Source organism: Lycium barbarum, chromosome 3, assembly GCF_019175385.1.
Source record: "Lycium barbarum isolate Lr01 chromosome 3, ASM1917538v2, whole genome shotgun sequence".
NCBI classification, from domain to species: domain Eukaryota; kingdom Viridiplantae; phylum Streptophyta; class Magnoliopsida; order Solanales; family Solanaceae; genus Lycium; species Lycium barbarum.
In genome coordinates, this window is record NC_083339.1 from 78,773,933 (window position 1) to 78,797,883 (window position 23,951).

General features: G+C 37.6%; 1 protein-coding gene across 2 annotated transcripts; it reads right to left on the bottom strand.

Moving 5' to 3' along the window:
• Nucleotides 1-7,160: 7,160 nt before the first annotated feature.
• Nucleotides 7,161-20,047, bottom strand: LOC132631587 (splicing factor Cactin-like). Of its 2 annotated transcripts, XM_060347200.1 has the most exons (13): nucleotides 19,856-20,046; nucleotides 19,683-19,774; nucleotides 18,286-18,385; nucleotides 16,289-16,360; nucleotides 16,078-16,140; nucleotides 15,833-15,973; nucleotides 10,889-10,984; nucleotides 8,744-9,028; nucleotides 8,526-8,661; nucleotides 8,293-8,447; nucleotides 8,025-8,192; nucleotides 7,689-7,955; nucleotides 7,161-7,567 (listed from the first exon to the last, which is right to left on the bottom strand). In XM_060347200.1, the coding sequence occupies exons 1-13, from the start codon at nucleotides 19,991-19,993 to the stop codon at nucleotides 7,448-7,450; spliced, it is 1,833 nt and encodes a 610-aa protein (XP_060203183.1). In that variant the 5' UTR covers nucleotides 19,994-20,046; the 3' UTR covers nucleotides 7,161-7,447. The 2 variants fall into 2 exon arrangements, with proteins under 2 accessions (XP_060203183.1, XP_060203182.1); XM_060347199.1 differs by having other exon boundaries at nucleotides 8,293-8,661; nucleotides 19,856-20,047.
• Nucleotides 20,048-23,951: the final 3,904 nt, after the last annotated feature.

Sequence of the window (23,951 nt, forward strand, 5' to 3'; positions counted from 1 at the left end):
ATATAATTAAAAAGAGGATAGTTGCACCATTTTCTCTCCTGTATAGTTACCCAACTTTTAAAATATTTAAAATCCAATAAAACACGTTTTTGCCTCCTTATTTTCAGAAACAAGAAACAATTTTAAAACCAGTAAATTGAAACATAACTGTAGAGAAACCTATTGGTAATGGATCATGCACGTTCTATCTAATAGAGTAGTTATAGTTTCATCTTAATTTTGAATTTGATTTTATCCAGTATTTTTTTTTAACCTACTTAAATTTGAATTGAGATATTAAAAAAGAAATTCAAAAAAAAAACAGAAACCATGTTCACTATCTTTACACGTTTGGAGCAGCAGTTGTAGTTGCATTATTCCAACATAGGAATTTAGAAACTACCAACAGTACTCCCACTTCCCCAATTCTCTTAATTGCACTTGACACATTTATATATAGATTCAGGCGTCATAAACAACATTTTCTTTTGAAGTTTCTTTCAAGCTTCAAGGTTTTATGCTTTCATAATCTCTATATATTTTATTCGATTATTATAAGCATATGGTTTGTTTCACTTTCTACCTGTTGCAACTGTTTTTAATTTTATTTTTTCAGAACATTTCGTTTTTCAACATTTTTTTCTAAACTTTGAAATCACATTTCGTATCTATATATCAAAATCAATATGCTAACCGGCTTTATCATAAGCATATATGGATACTACGGTTTTATATATTTCTTCGGAAGGGGTGAGAAATCACAGGAATGTAACTGCTGCAGATTAACAGTTTCTTCCATATTTGTGAAAGTGGTAGTTTTAGGGCAGACAAATTTGAGGCAGAGACAACAACAAATGGAGAGTCATAGCACTTGAATATCTTAGGAAACGGAGGAGTTACCATTGTTTCTCGAAATACTCTCAAATCCTTGAAAGTTCCAATTTTGATCTATTTTCAATCAATTCCTAAAAATCCATTTTCTGCTACTGCTACAATTTTTTTCGAGGGAGTGCTACTGCTGCAGTTTATTTTAGACTTTTCTTCTACTTTTTCTTTATTTGATCAATGCATGAAATTTTGGTAAACTTGATTATGATTTTCTACTAAATTTTGCTGGAATTACCGATATAATAGGATAAGAAGTACTTATGCACATGAATTTTGTAATCTGCTGCGATTTTTTGCTCAGTTGTAATCATCACGTGCTTTAAAAAGAGATGTTGGATAGCAGCTTTATATAGCTTTTTTCCGTGTAAGTTAGAAAACCAAAAGATAGGACATGAGAACCAGTAGTATACGAGTCATATTTGATATCACATTTAGGAGAATAGACTATTTTAGTTTTCTCTATACTTCTTAGGTAAGTAGTAAGTACTATAGGCCAAAGAGGACAAGTAATTTAGGACATGAGGAAATTTCAGCTCAGGAAGTATACATAATTTCAATTATGCGAGCTACGTTCTCATGTTCAAGTTGCTAGCAGATCTTTGATTAGCTTAAATATTGTTTATCTGTTTTTGATCTATTGAGATTGGCCCTTTGTTATTTATGCTATCTGGTGCGATCTTTGGATTATCAATTGCATTTTATCAGATTTGCTATTCTTAATACCTCTGTTTCTTGGATTAGAGAGCACTCTTAAGCTCTTACTTTTTAGCCAAATTCCAGAAAATATTGGGGCACTGTACTGCTATATGATCTTGAGGAAGCAGACGTTCGGAAGCAATAGGTGACGAGCCCCAAAGGCTATAACATGATGGCAACAAATTGTAGGGCATATTCATATGGATAGTAATAAAAACAAATAGGGACAGTGTTGTGTTAGAAATGAGTTAATAATACTCTTTTGAAAAGTAGATGGTGCTTTTGGTAGCAACAACAAACGGAGGAGCAAGAAAGCAACAGATGGTTTGTTTTCTCGATGGTTTCTTGCATTTACTGTTCATGAAATTATAATCTTCTTGTATATATAATTAAAAAGAGGATTGTTGCACCATTTTCTCTCCTGTATAGTTACCCAACTTTTAAAATATTTAAAATCCAATAAAACACGTTTTTGCCTCCTTATTTTCAGAAACAAGAAACAATTTTAAAACCAGTAAATTGAAACATAACTGTAGAGAAACCTAATTGTAATGGGTCATGCACGTTCTATCTAATAGAGTAGTTATAGTTTCATCTTAATTTTGAATTTGAGTTTATCCAGTATTTTTTTTTAACCTACTTAAATTTGAATTGAGATATTAAAAAAGAAATTAAAAAAAAAAACAGAAACCATGCTCACTATCTTTACACGTTTGGAGCAGCAGTTGTAGTTGCATTATTGCAACATAGGAATTTAGAAACTACCAACAGTACTCCCACTTCCCCAATTCTTTTAATTGCACTTGACACATTTATATATAGATTCAGGCGTCAAAAACAACATTTTCTTTTGAAGTTTCTTTCAAGCTTCAAGGTTTTATGCTTTCATAATCTCTATATATTTTATTCGATTATTATAAGCATATGGTTTGTTTCACTTTGTACCTGTTGCAACTGTTTTTAATTTTATTTTTTCAGAACTTTTCGTTTTTCAACATTTTTTTCTAAATTTTGAAATCACATTTCGTATCTATATATCAAAATCAATATGCTAACCGGCTTTATCATAAGCATATATTGATACTACGGTTTTATATGTTTCTTCGGAAGGGGTGAGAAATCACAGGAATGTAACTGCTGCAGATTAACAGTTTCTTCCATATTTGTGATAGTGGTAGTTTTAGGGCAGACGAATTTGAGGCAGAGACAATAACAAATGGAGAGTCATAGCACTTGAATATCTTAGGAAACGGAGGAGTTACCATTGTTTCTCGAAATACTCTCAAATCCTTGAAAGTTCCAATTTTGATCTATTTTCAATCAATTCCTAAAAATCCATTTTCTGCTACTGCTACAATTTTTTTCGAGGGAGTGCTACTGCTGCAGTTTATTTTAGACTTTTCTTCTACTTTTTCTTTATTTGATCAATGCATGAAATTTTGGTAAACTTGATTATGATTTTCTACTAAATTTTGCTGGAATTACCGATATAATAGGATAAGAAGTACTTATGCACATGAATTCTGTAATCTGCTGCGATTTTTTGCTCAGTTGTAATCATCACGTGCTTTAAAAAGAGATGTTGGATAGCAGCTTTATATAGCTTTTTTCCGTGTAAGTTAGAAAACCAAAAGATAGGACATGAGAACCAGTAGTATACGAGTCATATTTGATATCACATTTAGGAGAATAGACTATTTTAGTTTCTCTCTATACTTCTTAGGTAAGTAGTAAGTACTATAGGCCAAAGAGGACAAGTAATTTAGGACATGAGGAAATTTCAGCTCAGGAAGTATACATAATTTCAATTATGCGAGCTACGTTCTCATGTTCAAATTGCTAGCAGATCTTTGATTAGCTTAAATATTGTTTATCTGTTTTTGACCTATTGAGATTGGCCCTTTGTTATTTATGCTATCTGGTGCGATCTTTGGATTATCAATTGCATTTTATCAGATTTGCTATTCTTAATACCTCTGTTTCTTGGATTAGAGAGCACTCTTAAGCTCTTACTTTTTAGCCAAATTCCAGAAAATATTGGGGCACTGTACTGCTATATGATCTCGAGGAAGCAGACATTCGGAAGCAATGGGTAACGAGCCCCAAAGGCTATAACATGATGGCAACAAATTGTAGGGCATATTCATATGGGTAGTAATAAAAACAAATACGGACAGTGTTGTGTTAGAAATGAGTTAATAATACTCTTTTGAAAAGTAGATGGTGCTTTTGGTAGCAACAACAAACGGAGGAGCAAGAAAGCAACAGATGGTTTGTTTTCTCGATGGTTTCTTGCATTTACTGTTCATGAAATTATAATCTTCTTCTGCAGATATTCATGTTCTATTTTCACGAACTAGGATTGTAGTTTCTTTGTCTTTGACAATTTTTAGGAAGTTTTCTTTAAAGTAAATACTAAAGTTGACAAGAAAGTTAAGCTCATTTCCTTTGGAAATTTTACCCAAGACTCTTTCACATTGTATTCTCTCATTAACTAATTTAGTGTTTTTGCATTGTGATGCTTGATAACAGTGCAATTCCTCCAGCGCCAAGTCGAGGTAAAGTACTTAGATGACATTTATTTAGTCCAAAAACTGACCTTGCAAACTTGGTGTTCAATGAAAATGGCTGGCTTTTTAAACAATCAATCCCTTAGCTAATAATATATTGTGCTCTCCGTTAGTAATTAGCAAATATCAAATAATTGGAGAGTTTTGATTTTGGTGTTGCTTGGATAGCAATGTGTTTTTGCTATCAATGTGATTATTAGTTTTTGAAGAAGTTTGTTTACCCTTTGTTTATTGTGATAGGTACAGGTGATTCTCAAACTTCAAGATCCCTTTTTTTTTTTTTTTTTTTACCGTCCAGTTTTCCTACTAGGTTAATTGTTTTCGGGAGACGTTTCTCTCCTATAAGACTTATTTCTAAATTTATTTTGCGAGGTATGCAAGCAAAAGCTCTTGAACTCCAACAGCAAGTTAATACCTTCTTAGATATTTTTTGCGAAGGTAATAAGTATTATTCAGTTATCAGCACTTAGAGAATGCTGAATTTGTTGTACAAATAAAAAAAATGTATCCCTCTTTTAAACTTGATAGGACTTATTTAAATTAAAAAAAAAAATCCTGGCTAGCTTAAACCATTGTATGATATTTTAACTATGACTGCTACTCATTTATATGTAACAGAATAAGCTTAATACATTAACTTTCAGAATATGTTCTCATAGAGTATGTAAAAGTTTTGATTTCAGTGTTGGTTCACTGCTCTTCTCAAAATTGTGAATATCCAATAATTGGAGTGTTTTGCTTTCAGTGTTGCTGGCATATTGTTGTGCTATCAATGTACTTATTTAGCTTTTCACTTTGTGCGAAAGTTTTGATTTCAGTGTTAATTCACTTCTTTTCCGATCCCTTATTTTTCGATTGAAGACTGCTATTAATGTACTTTTTTGGGTTAATATGAAGTAATATTCAGATATATTATATATTAAACAAGTTAATGTATGCCCTTATTTTCTATCCCCATTAGTTACGTAAGTATTGCAGTTATGCTGTTGGCTGATATGGATACTGCTCTGTTTCTTCGTGGAATGTACCAGGATGTTGTAACATGAAGCGATCTGAATATTATATATATTCTGCTCTCAATATTGAAATGTGTTCTTTAACAGAATGATTTGGTTAATTTTATATGTTGCAGGTGTTTTGGAATCGTGTACGCGCATATGCAGGTGTAAGATTTGATTGTTTCAAATCTGTTTTCCTTGAGGTTTTCTTTATTTAGTTCATGTAGACATAAGATATTATAGGGTTTTTCCATCTTTTCTATCAGATTAGTCTAAACCAATATGTATAGATGGATATGCATTTGGAAATCAATACCGGCAACTGATTATGTTATTCGAGGAGTTGAAAACTCAAATAAAATTGGATAAAGCTCTTCAATTGTACGTGGTTATTTGATTGTAATTGTACATGTTTCTCTGCGCCAATTTTGTTATGATTAAGAAATTTGTCCTAATAAACTTAGAAAATATTTTTACTTAAATGTATTTTCTTTCTGTAAACGCCAGTTGAGTAGCTCTATTCGTGTAATAACAGAGAAGAGACTTTATTCAAATAAATGCTATTTTGTCAAAGTTGACACATGAAATTTCTTAGACTTCTACTCATTGGTTTCCATTTTATTTGATGTAACACATTTAAATCATGCTATCAAAAGCTGGAAGTAATAAGATATTTCATGTGCTAAGATGAATTCAGTATAAGGATTTTTTTCAAAATTTTCTTTTTTCAATTCCTAACTGTTTGTTTTTATTCTCTAATAAATATTAATATGAATTATATGTTTTAATGTTTTCAAGCTTCTTAATATTTTTGAAACAACTTCAACACTCTCCTCTTTCTTCAGCTAAAACATGGGAACAATGACCAATGACAAAATCAGACAATCAATAATTCTCGAATACCCTAATAAGTACTACAAACACTTTTTTAAAGCAGAAGAAGCTTAGCAAAATATCTCTATGTATTTTGTTTCACATTGATTCTCCTGGAAACATTCACCTAAAAGGAAAAACTCAAGGACAATACGATGGTTATTAAAAAAATTCAAAATATTAACTTTCGCAAATTCTCCTTGATTTTTATTAAACATAATAGAAGTGTCCATAATGAGAGGGACTGTGGGAGGGGGTGGGTGGAGGGGTTGGAGATAGAAAGAGGGGGGTGTGGAAGAATAAACACGAGAAATTCAGATTCAAATAAGCAAAGCCATAACAAATCAGTTAACAACATGAAGCAAAACAAATGCCAATTTGCGTGAAAATCATTTGAATTTGCCAACCAAGTAATTATATATATATGTTTCTATTATCTCTATCTGCTTCTTTTTCTTTGAAACGATCCGCGCATCACGCGGGTACGTATACTAGTTAACCATAAACATGACAACATACTCCACGAGAAGTACGAAGATCAGAATATATATCTAAAATGAGAAAATCCATCATTTGGGGGCAATAACCAGAAGCAGGCCATACACACCGAAATAATGTATTTTGAGTTGAGATATGGGTGCCCAAGAACAAAATTGCAAAAGGTGTTATCCATGTAGTATATGAAATCATTGCTCGGCAAAGCAAATTAACGACCCTTCCAGTGAAGTTTGACAAGAGTACCAGGAATAGGGTTCAAGGGGAGATAATTATGGGATTTTAGGATTGAAGAGAGGGAAAGGCAGGCAAGCATAGAGTAGCGGATAAGGAGATGCCTGATAAGGGAAACCATGGAAGTATTACGGCATTGCCTTGGATGTCGGAGAGAAGGCAGGACCTTTGAGCAGTAGATAGCATATGCAAATATGGATAAACTATTCATGTACTACTATATCAAGGGTGGCTGATCTGCATTTCAGAACTCTACTGGTGGCACCATGTAAATTGTGGACAAAACCACCCAACGCTGACTGCTGACATGTCCATATTCAGAAGGAGCAGCTTTATCTAGATTGTTATAATACGCTATCGTCTGTAAGGGGCTAAATAGTCATTGAACCAAACTAAAAAAAAAAAAAATGCCTCATACACACATCCATTGTCCACAGCAATTACATAACAGAAATATGTAAATCAAGATACAACACAGTGTAACCGCTGACACATCATTCAGCCAACCCATACACACTTTTCCAACTCCTTTGAGTCAAATTTTTTCATGTTCTCACACTCGTTCATTGACAATGTCCAGAGCGGCTAAGAAGCATCTGCCCATCAATGATGCAGAACATGCATGCAAGAACGAACACAGACACGACCCTACCCATGATCATGTACAAAAAAATGTACACGTGAGTAACAGAGCAAGTTCTCCCTCCAAATGCATCAACGACGATAACGATGGCGTTTGATGTTGAAATACACATGCAAAATTCCTCGCTCAAATGTGCACTTGAAACCCTTCTTGTGTGAATATTCCCATTCTTTGTTAACAACACGGAATGCCTGAAAATAGAGAATTTTTGGCAAGAATCTTAAGAAGAGTCATAAGTGATTTTCCATTTGCAGCTCCAGAAAAGTGAAAAAAGTAGTATTTATTTTAGAAGAAAAAGAAATTGGAACTTACTATATCCTCATAAGGGGGCCCAGCATGAAACCTTATAATGCAAGTTTCAGAACTATCTTCATCTTTCTCTATTGTGTAAGATGGAGCCTTCGATTTGTCAACAAGATCAGGATAGAAGATATTGAACTTGTATCCTTGCACCGTTTTTGGGGGTGGATTGTCATGGTCATAGTGAGTTTGGTTGTACTTATTCCACTCATAGCCAGTATGAACCCGATTGAAATACTTTGGCTTCCTAGGGCGGTATTTGTCATGCCACCAGTAAACCTGCTTTCACGGCGTGTAAGAAAAGGACTAATTTCAAGGTATTAGCCAACCCGTGACGAGAAAGGTTACCTGCGAGTCCAGGTTAATTTCATCATTAGAGCCAAAAACTGCTTCACCTTCTTCAATGGCTCCCATGGATCTTAAGGCCTTCTTCTCAAAGTTGTCTTCAGAGGGAGTTGATCTTGAAGCCAATTCCTGAAGCCGCCGTTCTTCCAAAATTGCCAAACGGTTCCTTTCCTATTATTTATAACATCATATGGTTGATACATATGGTTGCTAAACAAACATAACCTGGTTACATGCAAGGAACAGATTAACCAAAATCATGCCAAATTACCAGAATGGCAATATCTTCTTCAGGGTCAAGTGCTTGTTCATTTTCATCGCCATGCACAAGCAAGGGCGAGTACTCTCCAGCCTCCGCATATTCTTCTTCCAGCGCCTCAATGAGCTCTGGAGAGAGCTCTTGAGCTTGAACTAGACTTTCAGCATCTAAACATTGATGATTACGATTAAGTGAACTAAATGCAATTACTTGAAGGCCAAATAGAATACTGGATAAAGTTTTACCTTTTTCATCTTGATCATCGTCTTCATCGTCGGGCCTTGAACTCCATGCTTTCTCAATATCCACAACCTCTATTGGTTTTTCAAGGTGCTCCAAGTGCTTGTGTAGCATCTTGGCATGTATTTCCTTTAGACAAGCCTGCAATTACCATATATTTATTGTTGGAAGCCAATTCTTGAGCCAAAGGAATAATGACATCACCTGTCAGACAAGTATTCACCTTTGCCTTGTAAATGTGCAGACGTTTTACAACAGCTTCCCAATATTCAACTACTTTAGCAGTGCCTGAGCGCATCTGTGACTCAATCTGAGATTGAAGGGCTTCCAGTTCCCCATAAGTTTTTCCTTCTAGGAGAGACTTCACATCTGCTTCAATGCTTGAGTGCAAACCCCTCTCTTCAGCAGCTAATTCAGGGGGTAGCTGTTCTCCACGCACTCTAGCTCTATCCAATGCGTCCTTCTTTCGTGCTTCAGCGAGCTCCCATCCAGAAACTACCAAAAGTGCCTGATCAAAACAGAAAGCAAAAGGGCCATGATTTTTGGTGCATTGGCTGGCAGATCTTTCCTAATCAATGACTAACTGCCAAATGAAAAGCTAGTTAAGCATGGGAGTGAAGGAAATTTTAGCATTATTACTTTGATGGAAGGATACCTACCAAAGTAAAAGGTAACAACAACAACAACAACCCAGTGAAATCCCACATCGTAGGGTCTGGGGAGGGTAGAGTGTACGCAGACCTGACTCCTACCAAGGTAGGACGGCTGTTTCCGAAAGACTCCCGGCTCAATAAAAGCATAAAGAGAAGTCAGATAAGGCCGACAGAAGAACTATAAGACCGACAATGATCTATGATAGTGAATGTTGGGCAACTAAAGTCCTACATATCCACAAACTGTTGCAGGGATGCGGATGCTATGATGGATGTGCAATCATATAAGATCAGACAAGATTAAAAATGACCATATCCACCAAAAGGTACAAGTAGCACACGTCGAGGATAAAATGAGAGGTCGCATGAGATGATGTGGTCATGTCTTGCGTCGACATACAGATGCATCGGTACGTAGGTGTGGAATTATGGTGAGTGAAGGTGTTAAACAGGGACGGGGTAGACCTAATACCACATGGAAGGAAGTTGTCTTGAAAGACCCACAAATTCTTGGAATCAATGCAGACTTGGCAAAAGACAAGAACAATGGAAGAAAAAGATTTATATAGGTGATATCCACTAGTTAAGAATGGGTTTTAGTCTTGTTAGAGAACTTCTAATATTATTATTTTTTTTTTTGATTAAGCACCGGGTGTCCGGGTCTCTTTGAGCCCCAACTAATCCCGGGGGTGCACAGGCCCTCGGCAAGGAGTTTCCCGCAAGTGCACCACGGGTAATTCAGGGTTTTACCCCAGTCCGATGGCCCTCAGAAATTGTTTGCACCCAGTGGGTTTCGAACTTGAGACCTTGAAAGGGAGCACCCCAAGGCTCAAGCCAATTACCACCAGGCCAACCCCTGAGGGTTTAATATTATTATTATTATTACTATTATTTATATATACTTACTTATTACTCCTATTTTATTTAGTATGATGATGACACAAGTTGACCTCCTTAAATAGAAAAGCGAGGACTCGTATAGCCGATCCCAACATATTTGGGACTGAGGCGTGGTTGTTATTGTTGTTGTATTACTTGTTAAAGTTGCCATTGTCACTAGTTTATGTTTAAACTCTCTGAAAATATACTTTATAAAATGCCCTTGCAATACTTTATTTTAAACAGTAATGCCAACAAATGCTTAGTCAGTTAACATAACCCTACTTTACCAATAGGTTATTGATGTAAAACAAATTTTGAAACAAGCACAACCTTGGAGTGCTATATATCCAACGAAAAACTTCTTTTCGTACAACCACGTCAGAAATTGGCCTCTCAGCACTTTCCATCAACATCCACTGCTTCAAAAACTAATCCTACTTCTCCTTTCTGCCCTTCATAATGTTCTAAAGCAATATTAAGATTCCACTTGCGCACTTTCTTATTCATTTCTACTGGCAGATTTTCAGTAACAGCTGACATCACCAATTTTTAAGGCAAGCTTAGGCTAATCTTGATCTAACAGACAAAAACACCAGAAAATAAGAAAAAGAATACAGAAACTTCTGTAACTAGGCTTACAAAAAGTTTGATAGGATGAAAAACAGAGGAGTGGGTGGATAGGAGTAAAAGAGGTTGGAGAAGGTGTATTTCCCTTGTTTGGTTAGGAAGAAACAAGAGAGGATTGACAGATACTTCCCTGAGGATAAGTAAATAAGTACAATTCCTAGCCACTCTCCTCTTGGAACAGGCATAGTACAAAGGAGAAGACATACCTCCCAATAGTTTATATGTGTTGGTGTTGCTCTATCCAAGTCGAGGTGCATTCTTATGTCCTCATGAAGTTCCTCCATCTCTTTTACAGACAAACCCTACATGTAACAACTCATTAACGGCTGAAGAATGTTATAGAAAGTAACAAACAAAACACGATGCTAGATTTACATGCATATATGTCTATTGGTGTAAAGCAGATGAAATGATTGTATTAGTATGTAAATACTACCTCTGAAACAGGTTGAGATAGCTACAGGCCCGTGACAGGAATTACTTCCAAAAGATCATTATGTTCAGGGTCATAACTTAACAAAATAAAATCTTCTGACAATTAAAACAATTTAAGAGAGAATAACAATAGGCATGGAATTGGATGAATGACAAATTCCCTGTCCTCAATCCGACATAGCAAATGGACCATAAATTGGCACAACCCCACCCACATATCAAGAGGATTAACATAGAAATGTATTACTGTATAAGGCACCATAATAGTCTTAGTAAATCACCCTGTATACTACAACAACATACCCTGTATACTCTTGATCAAAAAATAAAAAGGGGGGGATCAGCCTGTGTATAAATTTGGTGTTTGGCTAGCCATATTAGTCCAGTATCATACTGGGCCACTTGGTTGGTGACGAAGCTCCACATAATATTTATGCTCTACGGGCCAAGGCATTCTTGTTACAAAAAGTTTATGTGGATTTTTCAATTCATTTGTTGCGGTAACATCTCCCCCCCCCCCCCCCCACCCCACCTGCCACCACATCCGGCGAACAGACCGCGTCCGGCTACCAGGTAACTCCGGCGATCAGGTAACGCCGGTCACTTTTCTGGCCAGATCTACTTTTTTTCTCTCTTTCCTTTTCTTCTTCTTCTCTTCTCCTTTTCCCCTTTTTTATCCGCTCCTGGCGCTGCCAGAACACAGCTGCGTCATCGCCGGAGACTTTTTCCGGCCAGCCCTCTCTTTCTCTCCTTTTTTCTTTTTTCTTTTTCTTTTCTTGTTCCCCCTCTTCTCTGCTCCTGTTCAGGTCTCTGTGAAAATAATTCCGGCAGTGAACCGTGAACAGTAACTCCGGCAGTGAACAGTAACTCCGGTAGTGAACAGTGAACAGTACTCGGACGTTGAACAATATTTTCCTGCGGCGATCAGGTTCATTTCAACTGGAGTTGGTACCTCCGGTTGCCATATTCATTATTTGTCCATACACTTGTAGTTTCATTTTTTGCTAACTTTAGGCTTTTGAATAGTTTATTAGCTCATACTCATTTTCGTGGCTTTGCTTAGTGATGTTAGACTAGGGTCATGTTCTCGTTCAGGGACGGAGGCGAGGGTTAGGAGGGGTAAGTGGGTTAAAGGAGCGCCTAGGTTGAGAGTAGGATCTTGGAACATTGGAACGTTAACGGGGAAGTCCATAGAGCTAGTTAAGATTCTTCAGAAGAGGAAGATTAATATAGCTTGTATCCAAGAGACCAAATGGGTAGGTCCTAAAGCTAAGGAGGTAGACGGGTATAAGCTGTGGTTCTCTGATAGGTCGAAGTATAGAAAAGGGGTGGGCATTTTAGTAGATAGTGAATTAAGGGATCAGGTGGTAGAGGTTAGGAGAGTCACTGATAGGATGATGTCGATTAAGGTGGTCGTTGAAGGACTCACTTTGAACATTATTAGTGTATATGCGCCGCAAGCGGGCTTAGGCGACGAGGAGAAGAGGCGCTTTTGGGAGGATTTGGACGAATTAGTGGGAGGCATACCGCCTACTGAGAAGCTATTCGTGGGAGGTGATTTCAATGGACACATCGGACCTATTTCGGGAGGTTATGATGATGTGCATGGAGGCTTTGGCTTCGGGGACAGGAATGGAGGAGGAGTCTCACTTTTGGATTTTGCAAGAGCTTTTGGGTTGGTGATAGCCAATTCGAGTTTCCCAAAGAAGGAGGAACACTTGGTAACCTTCCGTAGTTCGGTGGCTAAGACTCAAATAGACTTTTTACTCCTTAGGAAGGATGATAAAGGTCTGTGCAAGGATTGTAAGGTCATTCCGAGCGAATATCTTACAACCCGACATAAGCTCTTGGTGATGGATTTAGCGATCAAGATGACGAGGAAGAAGAGGGTCGTGGAGGACCGACCTAGGATCAGATGGGGGAGTTTGACCACTATTAGTGCCCTGGAGATGGGAGAGAAATTGAAGGATATGGGGGCCTGGGATAGTAGTGGGGATGCGACCAGTATGTGGGATAAGACGGCTAGTTGCATTAGGGTGGTAGCAAGGGAAGTGTTGGGGGTCTCGACAGGTAGTCGTGGTCAGCATCGAGGGGACTGGTGGTGGAATGGAGAAGTTCAAGGGAAGGTGGAAGCAAAGAAGGTGGCGTATGCGAAGTTGATAGAAAGCAAGGATGAGGTGGAGAAGTGGACGAATACAGAACTTTATAAGATGGCAAGGAAGGAGGCGAAGTTGGCGGTTTCGACGGCAAAAACGGCAGCTTTTGAACGCATGTATGCTGAACTAGAAGAGAAAGGAGGGGACCAGAAATTGTTCAGGCTAAGCCAAGGCGAGGGAGAGAAAGGCACGTGATGTGGATCAAGTAAAATGCATCAAGGACGAGCATGGCAAAGTATTGCTAGAGGAGACTGTCATTAGACGGAGATGGCAGTCATACTTCTCCAAACTCTTGAATGAAGAAGGGGACAAAGACATTGTGTTAGGTGATTTAGAACATACAGGAAGGCGTCGCGACTTTGGCTATTGCAGGAGTATTAAGGTTGACGAGGTTAAGGGTGTTGTTCGTAGGATGCGCAGGGGAAGAGCGACCGGACCTGATGAGATTCCGGGGGAATTCTAGAAGAGCGCGGGCCCGGCAGGTTTGGAGTGGCTGACTAGGTTGTTTAATGTCATCTTTCAGACGGCATTGATGCCCGAAGAATGGAGGGCGAGTGTAATGATCCCTCTATACAAGAATAAGGGAAATATCCAGAGTTGCAACAACTATAGAGGTATCAAGCTGCTAAGCCATACTATTAAAGTGTGAGAAAGGGTGGTGGAGATGAGGGTGAGGAGAGGTGTGTCTATTTCAGAAAACCAGTTCGGATTCATGCCGGGACGTTCAATTACAGAAGCCATCCATCTTATGAGAAGGTTGGTGGAGCAGTATAGGGAGAGGAAGAGGGATTTACACATGGTATTCATCGACCTAGAAAAGGCTTATGACAAAGTTCCAAGACAGATCCTATGGAAATGCTTGGAGGCTAAAAGTGTACCTGTGGCGTACATTAGGGTGATCAAGGACATGTATGAGGGAGCCAAAACCAGGGTGAGGACAGTAGGAGGAGACTCAGAGCACTTTCCAGTTGTGATGGGGTTGCATCAAGGATCAGCTCTTAGTCCGTTTTTATTTGCCTTGGTGATGGATGGATTGACACGACAAATTCAAGGTGAGGTGCCATGGTGTATGCTTTTCGCGGACGACATAGTCCTGATTGACGAGACTCGTAGCGGAGTTAACGCTAAGCTGGAGTGTTGGAGACATACTCTGGAGTCTAAAGGGTTTACGCTGAGTAGGACCAAGACAGAGTACTTGGAGTGTAAGTTCAGTGAAGCACCTCAGGAGGCTGACTTGGAAGTAAGGCTTGGTACCCAGGCCATCCAGAAGAAAAGTAGTTTCAAGTACCTTGGGTCTATTGTGCAAGGCAGCGGGGAGATTGGCGATGATGTCACACATCGTATTGGGGCAGGGTGGATGAAATGGAGGCTTGCTTCCGGAGTGCTATGTGACAAGAAGGTGCCACCAAAACTTAAGGGCAAGTTCTACAAAGTGGTGGTTAGACCGACTATGCTGTATGGGGCGGAGTGTTGGCCAGTTAATATCTCTCACGTTCAAAAGATGAAAGTTGCCGAGATGAGAATGTTGAGATGGATGTGTGGCCACACCAGGAGTGACAGGATTAGGAATGAGGATATTCGGGATAAGGTGGGGGTGGCCTCGGTGGAAGACAAGATGTGAGAAGCGAGATTGAGATGGTTTGGGCATGTGAAGAGAAGAGACACAGATGCCCCAGTGCGGAGGTGTGAGAGGTTGGCCATGGATGGTTTCAGACGAGGTAGGGGTAGGCCGAAGAAGTATTGGGGAGAGGTAATTAGACACGACATGGCGCAATTACAGCTTACCGAGGACATGACCTTAGATAGGAGGGTTTGGAGGACCCAAATTAGGGTAGAAGGCTAGTAGATAGTCTCGTTATCCGTTCTTATTAGTAGTCGCATTATTGCAATATAATTTCTTGTGCTCCGATTTCTGCTATTATCTGTTATTTCCTGTGCTTTGGTTATCCTGTGTCATCTGCTCCGATTTCTGCTATTATCTGTTATTTCCTGTGCTCTGATTATCCTGTGTTATCTGTGTCGCTTGCATTATTTCATTTCCATATCGCTTTAAATCTCTTATCCGAATCTCTTAACCTTATCTGACTTCTTTTTATGCTTTTATTGAGCCGAGGGTCTTTCGGAAACAGCCGTCCTACCTTGGTAGGAGTCAGGTCTGCGTACACTCTACCCTCCCCAGACCCCACGATGTGGGATTTCACTGGGTTGTTGTTGTTGTTATTGTTGTTTACTTAAAAGAGATACCAAGATAGACAGGATACCTTATAAATTAAAAAGGGTGACTGGTTTGGTGTTTACACTTAGGACTAAGCAGATGTCGTATAATAAAATATTTACATTCCAAACAGAAACGGCATCATGCTATTGCTACTATATCGATCAAGTTGTTGCACTGCATTCACACATCAGATACTAATTAGTAATCACATGAGTTGCAATTGCAGTTGTGGTGCCACATAAATTATGATGGCGTACTCTTTGGAATGGGGGTGGATAAGATGCTTGCTGAACATTACATCACTGTAGGAATTCCAAACATAAGGGAAGGAATGTATGTACCTTGAATACCATGTATGGTTCATTAATTTCGACATCATAATCGTCTGAAGGGTCAAGATGCTTAGTGAGAACATCAATTGGCTTCATCCGCCCTTCACGCAAGCGAATCTCTGACCTTACTTTGCTTTGATCAAAATGAAACTGTAAACCAAATAGCAAATATCAGAATAGAGGCAGATAGCCAAATACAGCAGAATAAGAATACACACAGTTAATAGAGTAACAAAATGCACATAGCAATATACCTCTTCTTCCTTTTTCTCCCAGTCTTGGAACTCGGCCCGGGCACGCTCTCTTGCTAACAATGCCTATAGAAGGAGGAGAAGATCAATAAAGTAAAGGAACATATGTTTCTGTTTACGTGATTAGAAATAAACATCTAATAAAAACTTTAAAAAAAAATACACTTGTAATAAACGGCAAACCTTATACATCAAAATGGAAGAGAAAACCTACCATTTCCTCCTCATGATGTGCCTTTTCAATAGCTCTTTCCTCCCTCCTCTTTTTCACTTTCTCGATCTCAGCCTGAATACATAACAAGCTTTCTCTAATAAGTAGATAGTTTTATGAAAAATGCATGAGATTTTATTAGTGCAAACTTGTAATACGGAGACAAGAATGACCAATATATTAAAGCGACCATATAAGATTATCAACACCTTCATTGTAGAACAGTTCCCACTTTATTAGGTGGAATTTCATTTTTCACTTTAGTCATCCCATTTTTTTTAATCAAGTAAAAGTTTTTCATTCATAAACATGGCCAACTAGCCGTATACAAAGTGTATACTGAAAGGTAAAGAATCTACAGAATTTAATTCTCTACAAACTCCAGCCAATCATCTATACAACTAGGAACTTTCTGTTTACACCAAAAGAAAATAAGGGAGCGTAGACTACTCCTCAACTGAGAGAAACTCGACTCTAGATCTTCAAAAGCTCTCCTATTTCTCTCTCCAAACTACCCACATCAACGCAAGCGGAACCACGTTCCAAGCCCTTCGTCCCATATTAATCATCCCATAGAAGGTTCCTGCTACTATTGCCCCACTTCTTATCTGCTTTTACAGGCAAAGGAAACAACGACATTACATATGTTTGTAAAATGTCCTACACACTGTTGATAAGGGTCAACCTGCCACTCAAGGATAAATATAGCTTCTTCCAAGTTACAAATTTTCTCTGGACCTTCCCTGCAACCGCTTGCTACTTGGTTTCACTTAAATCTTGTCCCATCGAAGGCCCAAGTAAGTTGATGGGGAAGACCTGACTCCACAACCAAGTATTCCAGCCAAAATAGTGATGTTGTTAACCTCATTCAGAGGAAACAAAGAACTTTTTGCCAAATAAGTTGCAGCCTAGAAACTGCTTCAAATGCAAGCAAGACTAACTTCAGCACTGTTAATTCCTTCTCTTATACTTCACAAAAGTCAGAATATAGTTCCAGTAAAGAGTTCTAAGCAGCAGAACTTGAGCTACTTGCTCCTACACTAAAGCCCCAAATCCAATGTTTTTCTGTAGCTATTTTTCAACATCCTGCTCAAAGAATCCACCACCAAAATGAATAAGAAAAGCGAAGGAGGTTCTTTGTTTTAGAACTCTTAGCTCTATCTGTGAAGAGAAAAGGCATATGGGATAACCAATCACCAAAAAAGGAGAATTGCACTAGAATTTAAAAAATCCACAAGTGTAACACCAAATTCTAAATCCAAGATTAACATAGTATGAAATACCATGGTAAAAAACTTTCTACCTCATTATTGGTGTACGACTACTGCTTCTAAGAGATAAGGGAGAAACATCGAAGATCTGACTTGTCTAGATACAAGTCTTTTTGAATAATTATCCAAAAGTTATACTCGCTCCGTCCCATTTTATATGAGGGTGTTTGACTGGGCACGAAGCTTAAGAGATAAAGAAAGAATTTTGAAACTTGTGGTCTAAAACATACCATAGAAAATTGTATGGCTAGAAATCATTTCATTAAGGGTGAAAAGGTAAAAATAAAGTTGAATTGTTATTAAATATAGAAAGGTGTCATTCTTTGTGGGACTGACTAAAAAGGAAAGAGTGTCTTATAAATTGGGATGGAGGGGTATATATAGCACATGATTGCCCATTGTACGAGCTTTCAAGGTCAATTACGCTATAAATTCTTCAACTATTAATGAATATTGTGGATAACTATAGGTTATTCAACAAAATGAATATTGCAGTTCGTCGTGATTGATAAAGCACAATTACTTGCATTCTTTGTGGATAACTATAAGTTCTTCAATGAAATGAACATTGCAATTCATCGTGATTGATAAAGCACAATTACTCACCATAAGATGGAATATAACAGTATCATTCAAGCATGAGTATCCCAGGATTAAGAAAATATACTTGAGAAATTCATAAAAAAATGTGGTATTGAAATATAAGAAAAATTTATGACCGCCAAATACCATTCTTTCTCTTTGCCTCTTCTTCTCCGATTTGATTGAAAATGTTTCAAGAGACGCACCATGGGAAACATCACGTTCAATCTTCTTTCGCCACACAAACCTGCATGTCAAACAGTAAATCTATTAAAAATAAGCCGAAATGTAAATCATCTCAAAAGCTATCAAATACTAAACTGAAGTTACCCAAAACAGAATAAACCACACTGGAGTTCTTATTTATTGGATGCGTTTTTCTAGGACAGTAAAAAGATCATAGGACACGTACAAATATGATTTTAAGTGACATCATAAATGGTTCGTTAAAAAAAAATGCGACGCTTTCAAGAAAAAGTGTAATGTTTTCAATGCTTCATGTACTATTCGATGATTAGGCATAACTCATGCAAGTAAATATGTAATCCCCAATATATTGTGTAGCTTTTTCTAGTCAAGATTTTCAGTTACCAGAAGTACCCTAAATTTTTTCAATCTAATTGAATGTGTTGCATGATGAACTTCCAAAATAGGTATACAATAACGTCTTTTCTTTGCGATGGAGTGTAACTTTTATTCGTGGTGAACATAGCTCATGTTATGGTACTGCAGTCCTTCAATATCAACTACCAATAAACCTTTTAGCTCAAACATTCCCTTATGAACCCACCTTATAAAAAACAAATCCCCTTCTGAACCAAAGCAAGAACGAAATTTCAAATGGAGGATCAAGATGCGACCATATACTAGCAACTTTCTACAAAATGGAAGTAATTTTTTGAGGATACAGCACCAAGTGTCAATCACTGGACGTGTTATCTGAATAATTTCTTGAAAGAGCATGATGCAACAAGAAGAATGAAATGATTAATCCAGGAGCATCATCTCGAGGAAGATGAAGGCATATTCAGGGACAATCCGAGAACTAGCCTTGTTGAAAGAAATATGCAGAGAGAAAAAGAAGAAAGAAGCTTATAGTTATCATGCAGGAGTTACATTTACACAAAAGAATCTCACTTGCTTGCACGACAGTAGCTAACTAAGGGGTCGCTTCGTATCTGGTTAGAGTTATGCAAGTATTAGTAATACAACGATTAGTTACGCGGGTTTCTATGTATTATTTTATGCAAGGTCTAGTTATTCATGTGTTAGTTATTCCACATTCTATCCTACATAAAATAATACATAGATTCCCTCGTAACTTATCATGCAGGTTTCTAAATTGCAAACCAAACACCGCATATAATTTTTATACATGAATAATTTATCTCCTAACCAGCTACCAAACGTGGTATAACTTATGCAGGAATTAATACTTGCATAATTCACCTCCAAAAAAAGCTACCAAAATGATCCCTAACTGCATAACTAGCTCAATAACATCTCAGAGACAACAACTAGTGTATACAGAAAAGAAAGCTTACTTTTCATTGAGAGTAGAATCACCGAAAGGATTAGAATCATTGGAATATCCAGAAACTGTTTCAGACTTCAACTTTTTTGCCACTTTACTTGCCTAAAATGATATGGATATATATTATTAATCAAGAGAAACAACAAGAAGAGAAAAGAAAAAAGGCAAATTAGAGGATAATACCTTTCTGTGAGCTTTCTTGGACAAGTAGTCGTTAATTGCTTCATCCGTGACCTCCCTCTTACTTCGTTTTTGGTCGGAATCATAATCGGAGGACCGGTAGCGGGTTCTTTCCCTTCGCCCACTCGACTTTGACGACATCTTTCTTCCTTCAAAATATTTGGCCCAAACCACCCTCCAAATTTGTTTTTCTTTTTTTTTTTCCTCCTTTTATAGGCAAATATAAAAAGGAGAAAAGGGTCAAATTTGCAGAAACCTTTCACAGACATTTAATTAGAAAAGTTGACTCAAGTTTTAATTATTAGGTGGAGGTGATAATTTTCTACTAGTGATTAAGGGTTTTAAAGTTGCTCAAAAATTTTTATTTTGACACTTTGACCCTCAACTTTATTTTTAACATTTTGCACTCAAGTTTTATTTTTAATACTTTGACCCATCCCCGCCCAGACCCCGCCCTCGACCCCATGCCCCCACGCCCCCACCCCACCCCCCGTCAATATTTTTTATTTTCTTTATTTTTTTCATCCCCTTCTCCTCCCAACCACCCCCCCCCCCTAAAATAATTAATTTTTATTTTATTTTTTTCACCCCTCCTCCTCCTCCTCGCAACCCTCCCCCCACCCCCACCCTCCAAAAAAAAATTTGATTTTCTTTATTTGTTTTTTCACCCCCCCCCCCCACCCATTATCCCCCCCGGAACCTTCCCCTACCACCCCCAAAAGAAAAATTAAAAAAAGTTTTGATTTTCTCTTACCAGTCTCCACTCCTCCCCCCTGCCCCAACCAAAAAAAAATTAAAAAGTTTTGATTTTTTTTTTTTATTTTTTCACCGGCCCCCGCTCCTCCTCCCACCCCCAAAAAAAGATTAAAAATTTTGATTTTTTTTATTTATTTTTTCACACCCCCTCATCCTCCTCCTGCTCACAACCCTCCCCCCACCCCTCACAAACCCCCCTGCCCCCAAAACAATTAAAAAGCGTTTTGATTTTTTCTTACCAGCCTCCACTCCTCTTCCCATCCCTCCCTTCTACCCCTCAAAAAAAAATTAAAAAAATTGATATTTTTTTTAATTTTTTCACCAGCCCCCCTCACTCCCCCCCCCCCCCCCAACCTCACCCCCAAAAATTGTTTTTTTAAAAAAAGTTTTGAAAAGTTTTTCTTTTTGTTTTTTTGCACCCACCACCCCCCATCCTTCAAAAAAAATGTTTGTTTAAAAAAAAAGTTTTGAAAAGTTTTTTTTTTCGCACCACCCCCCTCCCCCACTCAAAAAGAATATTGAAAAGAAGTTTTGATTTTTTTGGGGTTTAGGAAAAAAAGTTTGGATAAAATTCAGGTTGTTGTCATAGTGTGTTTGTAGTGAAATAGATGGTTTTTCTGTTGTTGTCCTGGTATGGTTCAGGGTTTAGGAAAAGATATCCAATAGATGGTTTTTTTGTTCTTGTCTTGGTATTTATCTGGTTCTGTTTATAGAAGATATCCAACGGATTTATAGTTGTTGCAACAAGTTTTACACTTGTGGCAACAAGTAGGCAATCTGTTCCAACAACTACAAATCCGTTGGACAAGCTTCAGTTATTTGGTTCTGTTTGTAGAAAATATCCAACAGATTTGCAGTTGTTGTCCAAGCCGAAATGCTCCATAGTTGGTAATTGCACTGTGTTGTAATAATAGTTATTTGTTGGAACTTTATGACATTTTAATGTTATTCTTTTTTAGAATGGTAATTTCTATTCTTGGTGCTTGTGAACTTGGTTTATATGATATGTTGATCTTGTTCAAATCACAAATGTGTGTATTGTTGTTAATAAATTGCTGAACAGTTTTCAACAAGTAATGAATTTGTAGCAACAGCTCTGTAACTTGTTGGGTTTTATCCAACAAGTAGCAGGACTTGTTGCAACAACTAGTAACTTGTGTTTTATCCAACTGCTAAAAGATTTCCAGCAAATAAGCAATTTGTTGCAACAACTGACAGGCCTTGTTGCAGCAACTAAGTTACATGTTGGGATTTTTCCAACAAGTGGAGTGACTTGTTGCAGAAAGTGGGTAACTTGTTGTGTTTTATCCAACAAGAGTAAAGGACTTGTTCAACAACTATGTCATTTGCTACAACAGATACTACAATTGTTGCAACAGATACTAAACTTGTTGCAACAGATATTACAGTTGTTGCAACGGATGCTACTTGATTCACCGATATTTAGTGATCAACAAAGAGAATCAATGATATTTAGTGATAAACAAAGGAAATCAATAATAAGTAGTGATCAATATATAATACTTAATCAATTTGATGGTAATTTGAGTCAGGAATATGCACTAAATCGAATGATCATTAGAGTGAATTGATGTGAACTACTTGATTCACCCATATTTAGTGATAAGCAAATGAAATCAACGATATTTAGTGATCAATATTGTTATACCTTGAAAAAATTCCCCGCGAACGTACAGTGGATAGGCTAACAAAGGGCATAGCGTATACGATGTTTTAATAAGAAGGGGACGACGTTTGACGACCCTAAGTAAGATTCCAAAGGCAATTGCAATAAGAGATAGGTTATGCTCCATAATGATTAACTATAGGTTCTGAGAATATGGAAAGTTGCAGATTTGTACTTTGACTAGTTGAACGTAAAATGAAATACGGGCCGTAAAGTGGTATACGGCTCGTAAACTGCCAGGTCGTATTTTAACTTCCAAAACTTCAACTTTCTGTCAAATGCTTGAATGGTTAAAGACGACTTAAAATACGGACCGTAAACTGAAATACGGCCCGTAAACTGTGTTCGTAAATCACCATGCTCAGCCTGACTTTCTGGTTCTGTTATGCTTAAATACGCCCACAGAATACGGACCGTAAACTGGAATACGGCCTGTAAACTGGGTTTACGACCACTGTGCACTTTCGACGACTGTTCATTTCAGATCAGATTTTGGGTTATTAAAAAGGGTACCAAGTTCATTATTTCATTTCCACACTTCACCCCTTCTCTCTAAAACATCTCTCTACATTTATTCCACAAGAATTCAAGGATTATTAATGATCAACAACATAAACTAAGTGAATCAAGTATAAGAAAACCCATTAAAAGTCATTCAAGTCAAGAAATCGCAATGGAGATAAACTAGGGTTTTTGCTCAAGTGGAGTATCATCAACCAAGGCTTGTTCCTACGACATCTAAGGTAAGATTTATGATATTTCTATGTTGTTTAAGGTATTTAAGAGTGGAAATACTTGGATTGTAGAAAGGTATGGAAAAATGGGTCATGAATGTGGAATAGTGCCATTTTGAGAAATGTGGGTGAATAATGACCATTGTGATGGTATTGTGAATGTACTATTAACGTTTGGGAGTTGATATACGCTATGGAGGAATGTCGTATAAATAAAGGAGATGCTTTCCGATTTTCTCTAACTTTAGTCATATATGCTAGCTATCTATTCTAATGATAGTATGACATTAATGAAGGTAGAAACGCTAGCATTGGAGGAGAACGCGCAAGTGTAGACTAGTTGAACGGAAAAGGTATGTAAGGCTAACCCTTCTTTCATAAGGCATGGTCCTTTGGCCAATTACCTAAATCATCCATAAGTCTATGATGTCTCACAAATGCTTCGATCTTTCGAGCTATTAAGCTCACGATTCTTGATATGCTACGATTGTACTAAGTTCCTAGTATGACGAGTAAGCCTATAAAGATAGATGTGACGAATAACGACAATAGCGATAATGATATTGATGACGACTAAAAAGGTAATAGCGATGATGATAACGATAACGATGATGATAGTGATGATAATAGTAAGGATGCTTACGAGTTTATATGTATGTGTGCCTATGTATGGCTATGAAAACCCCGAGCCTGTATGGCCTGGTAGAATATATGTAGATGTATATGTATGTATGTTTATGTAAAGCGCGCACACCACTGCAGCTGGGTATGGACGACATTGAGCCTTGGTAGGGCCAATGTATAACACTGAGCCTTGGTTGGCCGGGTATGTATGATCACCGATCTTAGCTATGGTCGGGTACGTGAAACACCGAACCTTCGAGGTCGAGTATGTTATGTAATCGATGTGTGTATGATATGA

Coding starts and splice junctions, on each gene's coding strand:
- LOC132631587 (XM_060347199.1), bottom strand. CDS start 19,993: ATGTCGTCAAAGTCGAGTGGGCGAAGGGAAAGAACCCGCTACCGGTCC. Junction 16,361..18,285: donor AGAGGCAAAGAGAAAGAATG/GTATTTGGCGGT, acceptor TTATGTATTCAG/GCTGAGATCGAGAAAGTGAA. Junction 10,985..15,832: donor AACCATACATGGTATTCAAG/GTACATACATTC, acceptor TGTTACATGTAG/GGTTTGTCTGTAAAAGAGAT.